This window comes from Quercus lobata, chromosome 4 (genome assembly GCF_001633185.2).
Source record: "Quercus lobata isolate SW786 chromosome 4, ValleyOak3.0 Primary Assembly, whole genome shotgun sequence".
NCBI classification, from domain to species: domain Eukaryota; kingdom Viridiplantae; phylum Streptophyta; class Magnoliopsida; order Fagales; family Fagaceae; genus Quercus; species Quercus lobata.
This window is the reverse complement of record NC_044907.1, coordinates 97,680,538-97,687,165: the sequence shown is the minus strand read 5'-3', so window position 1 is coordinate 97,687,165 and position 6,628 is coordinate 97,680,538. Positions and strand designations below refer to the sequence as shown.

The 6,628-nt window shown below is 36.6% G+C and overlaps 1 protein-coding gene across 1 annotated transcript; it reads right to left on the bottom strand.

The window, feature by feature from the left end:
• Positions 1-3,766: 3,766 nt before the first annotated feature.
• Positions 3,767-6,005, bottom strand: LOC115986273. The gene has a single exon (XM_031109118.1). The coding sequence runs from the start codon at positions 5,522-5,524 to the stop codon at positions 3,767-3,769; it is 1,758 nt and encodes a 585-aa protein (XP_030964978.1). The 5' UTR covers positions 5,525-6,005.
• Positions 6,006-6,628: the final 623 nt, after the last annotated feature.

The following is a 6,628-nucleotide window of genomic DNA, read 5'->3' as shown; positions in this document are numbered from 1 at the left end:
AAGAAGGTTTTCTACTGCTGAGGCCCTCTGTGACTAGTATGACGAATAAGAGGGAATATCCCCAGTGGTAAGAGGGCTTTATACTGTTGAGGCCCTCTATAGCTGGAATGAAAGATAATAGTAAATTATTCTAGCAATAGGAGGAGTTTCTTTTGATGAAGATAAGCTTGCTTTTGGGGAAGAGATCATCTTCTATGGGGTCAATATGCTTGTAATAAGTATGTTGCAAGCCTTGGTGCAGCTCAAATCATAGAGAGACACGTGGAGTAGCATTTTCGGGAATAAATATGAGATAATATTGTTGTGACTCAGCGCCATGAGTTGCTGGATCAAGAGATTTTAAGTATTGGGAGTCAAGTCCTCCTTTATGACATGTGCTTCTAGACTTTGGAAGCATGAAATGACAATACATACAACTCCCCAGCGGAGTCGCCAAATGTTCGGGGGCCTTTTTCGGTTGCCCAGCTACGTATGGTCTATTGGAGGGATGACCTTAGTAAGCCCGGGTTCTATTTGGGGAGTTGCGTCCGGAACTCAACATTGGGCCACATGGTCCAATGGCTATCGGTGTATTTTTAAGCCTACAAAACCATTAAAGCAAAAGTTTAAGAATCACAATAATGGTCGAATAAATAAATATACAATATGCATTTGATATGATAACTTTGATTAGTAGTTGTAATAACAGTTGAAATAAAGTAGTATTTATTTAAAGGTAAAGTAATCATGTACTCAATGATGTAAATTTAAAGATATGTAATCAAAATCATTTATCCTTTTATGGTCTGTAGCCCCAGCTGTATAGCGTTAGTAAGCTGATAGGATTCCAGCAGAATGACTCCAGCGGTAGAGAGGCAGTTTGCCATGATAACTTCAAGATTGAAGGGGACAAATGGGTGCAACTAGAGGGAGAGAGAATATGCCCAACTGTGTGTAGGGGCTAGTTAAGCTTGCCCCTCTTATCATGCACTTAAATGAGTTTCCCCCTTGACAATGCTCTTTTAGTTGTTGTGAAGTTATGAATAGTGTTACCCTCCATGAGAAGGGCTTTGGTATGGAGTATTTGTGCCTTCTAAGAGAAGGGCTTTATGTAAGATAAATTTGTGCCTTCCATGAGAAGGTCTTTGATATGAGATCTTGGTGCCTTCTAAGAGAAGGGCTTTAGCATTAGAAGTTTTATGCCTTCCATGAGAAGGGCTTTCGGTATGAGTGTTTGATATTGCTTGAGAAACATGGAGATGGTAAAAGATATAGATGTCTTGTGGGATGTAATATTCGTAATATGTATGATATATGGAAGTATGAAAGGTATTGAGGTTAAAGATAGTAGAAATATGAGATTATAACCGTTGGAGAAGTTGTAGAGATTGCTTTCCAAGAGGAAAGATTTTTTAAGAGAAGAGTATGGAGATGTGTTTAGGTATTTGAAGATAGAAGCAGTAAGATAGGTGTATTTTTTTAATATGGAGAGTGAGAGAATGAGTATGAGAGGGGTAATAGTGTTGTAGTGTGTTTATCAATGTTGCTGGGATTTACTGCTGGGATCTTCTGCTAGAGGATGTATGAAGGCTTATGAAGGGCATTTATGAACTAAGGGCTGAAGAGTTTAGTTCCTAATTTAAAAACTCAGAAGCTCAGAACTTCATTAAGAGCTTAAGAAGATAATTAGAGGGAGAAAAAATAGAAAAGTTTATGAGAGAATTGTTCTTCTCCATTGGTCTCCCTTTTTAGGTGTTGATGAAGGGTCCCCTTCTAGATCTGAGTTTAAGGGGGGATTTTAGCAAAGAATATCAGCCAAAATCTATTCCAAATAGCAATGAATTTTCAGAGAATCTATCTTAAGATTTGGCTAAAAATGGTATGTTTAGCTTTAAGGTGTTCTTACTGTTTTGGGTAAGAGCTGCTGGGGAAAGAGCAATAGAAAAGGAAGGTCTTTTCGCAAGAAAAATATAGTTACTTTAGTTGGTTTTGGATTTAGCCAAATGTGGAAAATCAGTAATGTTAAGGCTGCTGGGTCAGCTATTACATCTGTTCTAAAAAAGTTGTCACAGTTGTCATAAGATAGTTATTGCTTTGGGCAGAAGCAGATGAGGTTAGCTGGGTGATTTCAGAATCCTGGAGAGGACATTCAGCATTTATTTCCTGGATTTGGCTGAAAATGGTAAGATCTCTTTCAAAGGTATCTTGCTATTTTGGGTATAGCAGCTGGTTGTTGGGATTTCAGAATTAAATGACTGATGATATCACTACCAACTAGGTATCAAGTGCTGAATACACTGCTGGGGTTCTGCTGGAAATGTTTCCATTTTCGGGTGTTTGTGTTTTTGGTCTAATTGTAGCAGACTGCAGCTGGGTATTAGAGATATCATGAATATTTTGTATATAGTTGGAGATTAAAGATACCCAATCAGATTAGGCCATGTGTTTGAGTTGGATTGTAGCTGAAAGTAGTAATAAGATTTATGTAGAATAATATAATAAAGTTTCTAAATTTGTATAACAACAATTGGGGATTAAATGAACAGTTATTTTCTCAGCAGTTAGATGGTTGGAGATATTGAGTATTTGTCACATGATGAATATTAAGTTTTAGGAAAAGAGCAATGGGGAATTTTATCATCTAAAGTGCTATGTGATAAAAGATGCTTACCATATGTTACCCACTACACACGGTCTCGTCAGGGTTCAGGAAGTTGGAGAAGACATGCCAAGCAACATGTCTCTTTTATCAACTTTGAACCGCTGGAGTTTTACTAAACATACCTCTTGGCCCTCCAAATCATGACTCCCAAAGTTTCCTCAAAGAGACTTATAAGCTTGGATCATAAGCTAAAGATGAGATGATATACCTTGGGTTTTGTTGTCATTTTGTGTAAATATGGGCTCTTGTTGAAAAAGCCGCTTGCCATGAGTTTAAGAGAGGTAATATGGGTTGTGAGCTTTGATTCATTACTTAAACCCGATCCATATGTTGATGTTGATGATGTCATGGGTTATGATTCCAATTGATGAAAATGAAATATGGACCATAAATCCGCCTCTTGATGTAAGGATCTCGCAGGCCATGTGAGCTCAATCCATGTAGTTGAATGAGATATGAGCTTATTTTGGTCTTTAAAGAGATTTACCTAAAAAATCAATAATATGTTGATATGGCATGAGTTGCCAATGAAGTAATGCCATGTGGGCCGAAAAAAGAGTCCTCAACAAAAGTGAATTTTGACAAGTCTATCATTGAATAAGATTTTCTTTTTATATCTTCCATGCTTACAAAATTTCCAAAAAATCAAAGATCAATAAATATATTATCAATGAAATATTTAAAGATCAAGTTTTTGTAATATAAAATTATGAATAAAAATATGTTTATGGATCATATTGTAAATAATATCTGATTAGCATGAAATTTAACATGCATGTTAAGAACATAAAAAATTATACAATCTAACGATTAGATTTTTAAAATATATTGTCATGCTCATATTTTTTGTCGTAATTGAAGTCATTTACTAAAACCAAATTTGTATCCAAACTTTCTCCTATATATAATTGACGATTCTTTATTGAAATGAATGTATTTAAGCATCGAGCTCTAAATGAGAAAAAATTATTGAATACTCCGGAAGTACCATAAATGTGTACTCCTCCCTTTCACATAAATTGTAGGTTCCATCTTAACTTTAATTAGTGAAACCCACTATTATGCATTTATATATAATTGACGATCCTTTAAAAGTAATTGCCAGTAGGCCAAATGTTTGTTGGTCTATCTTAAAACTGCATCAGCTATTGCACGGCTACGTGGTATCCGGAAGTGATCGGTTAAGCCAAAATGTGCCATGAGAAGCCAAACATGAGTGAGAAACTCCCCTCCTCGTCTCAGCTGCTGAGCATGATGTCTTCCTTTACATTGACTAGCCGCATGACCCAATATTTCAACCCAAACATTCATAATCATTTCCCAATATTTCCAGCCTTCAGGATCTCCTTCATAGAGTTTATCTTTATCTTTAAATGCTGATGCAAGTTTACACACATGGAATATCACAAAGTTGCTTCTATCCCCTCCTTGAGCAGTAAGCATGACGTTGGTCTTCATTTTTTTCAACATGTCAGAAATGTTTTTCCTGTGGGATGACTTGTCCAATCCTTTAAGCGAATTGGACATTTGTTCTTGAACGAAGTTACTGAGCTCAGCATAAATATCCCGAAACCTGATGTGTGCCATCCCAATTGGCAGCATTTCGGGATGCTGGACTAGGAGATATAGCATATACCTTGATATGAACTTGCTTTGTCGCTGCAGTAACCCTTTTGTACTCTGTCCGTCGCCTGGTGATGTAATATAGTTTATAGTTCTCAATGTCACTTCTTCTCTAGGTACGTGGTCTGCATAGTAGCAGATTTCAGTAGCAAGGTGCCAGATAAGGATGCTCTGGTCAAACTCCAACTCCACACTCCATTCAAGATCACCACGGTTGTACTTTTTAAGTGTGCGGCCTCCCCTACAGCCGTACAAAGCTTTAAGATCTGTGCCGTAATCATTCGCTTCTGGCCATGCCCTAAAATTATAAATGTCACTAAATATTGCTTGTCTTACATAGTCCTTGAGTGGTACAGAGGTCCCATATTGGTAAATATCTAGCATTTCATCAACTCCTAACATCTTCAAGATTCCACTACAAGGGAGTGCTTTTCTACTTTGGGAAAATTTTAGCAGACTGAACTGGGCAATGGAATTTGACCACCGGCATTTTGATACCCAATTGGGTCGTAAAGTAATATTGATGAGTTGTAAGATGGTGGTTTTATTATGCTTAATTAACCAATGAGCAGTTTGGTCGGAGCGAAGTAGTTCTACAATTGCATATAACTCCAAAAGAAGAGCAACTACCAACAATACCAAAGTTAGGGTAAAATCAATCTTGGAATGGTGTTGTTTCTCTGTAGACAATGTCTCATTGAGACACACCACCACCAATACAATAGAGGTGAGAAAGACGCCGCTAATTCGACGAGCAATGCCCCAAAATGAATAGATCACCTTTGCCTTAGTGTATAGTACATCGTATACAAGCCCGAGTTCAATCTCAATAATTCTATAAGCCTCGGTATGATTCTTGAGCCTTCCAAAGATTGCCCTGCTTGCATCGCGATCCTGGAAGCCAAGTATGAGATCTGCAATAAGACGCTTGACCATCTCAAGCAAGCCATAGGCTTTAAGTAATTCATTTGCATGAGTAAAGAATTCAACAGTCGATGTATTGGTCGATTGATCAACCTCAAGCACCAGATGTGTTGTGAGATAGTACCCCTCAAGCTGCTTTAGTTTGCATTCCTCCATTATTTTGGAATCATTGGTTGGGATATCTGAAATTGAGTCTCTGAATTGCTTTTCACTTGCCGAGTAGAGTATCAACACTCTTTCCCAGTACTTGAAAAGCCCTACAAAGAACATCACAAGGAAGAGTTCGGAAAGAGTAGATCCTCCCCATGACATGAGCAAGATGTAAAATGTCGCCATTGCTTGGTTAATTAGTGCAAATAAGTGTCATTTCCACAACTCATTGTCTTCCAAGGAGTAAGCCGTTATCGAATCAGTGCCACCCAAGTGCAACAGCAAAAGGGGTGTCCAAAATGCTGCGAAATTGTTTTTTGCATCAACACGACCACCACCCATGTAGAATTCTCCTAAATTATTAGAGATTATGCCAGCGGCCATTGCTGCTACATAGTCAGCAAGTAAGTAGGCTGACCAAACAGTGACTCTGATCCAGAGTGTAGAAATATACTTTCTGCGATTGCCCAGACCAACGAGAACTATTTGAGCAGTGAGGCTAATTAGAATCAGTCCACGCAACTCCCATTCATTCCACAGCTTTCTCCAATGTTGTGGAATCACTTCCAACATCTGCCTATTCTTGATAAAGATCATACTACCAACAACTGAAAATGCATATGCATTGTTAAATAGAGAATGTAAAGGAAAGAAAATCCATTGAACATTTTTAATATTGAACAGAGTAATTGGCAGTCAACAAAATCCAGATACACCAATAAATCAATGAAATACGAAATTGAAGGTTGATCAAGGCAATAATAATTCTGCAAAATGAACCAAACAGTGTAGTGCTCATCAAAGATGGCTTTAAAAATTATCAAAAAAGAAAATGTAGGAAAAATACCATATGTTGCTTTCAACGTTTTCTTTTAAAAAAAGAAAAAGAAAAAAAATCAAATCCACAAATTCAAAATTTCATACTTCCCTAATAATTGCTTTTGTTAAAAACTTTTTTTTTAAGATTTTTTTTTTTTTTTTACCAAATAATTGCTTTATAAATCAGGTAAACAATGCAAGTTTAAAATTCCCTCTACCCCTATCTAATAAATTTAAAAAATTAAAATTCCCATTAAAAAAATATTTTTTAAAAATCTTTCATCCTTCACTTCATTCAATAGCCACTACAACATATCATATTTTTGTTTCAAAGATTAATTTTATAGTTTAATACATGAGTTTTTGTTGGGCATACACGTAACACCCAATATATATATATTTTTTTGGTACTCATATTCACACTACCCAAAAAAAAAAAAAAGTTTATACTGGCGCTTCAAAAACGCCACT

Bases quoted from the DNA above. Each gene is read 5' to 3' on its own strand.
- LOC115986273 (XM_031109118.1), bottom strand. From the start codon at position 5,524: ATGGCGACATTTTACATCTTGCTCATGTCATGGGGAGGATCTACTCTT.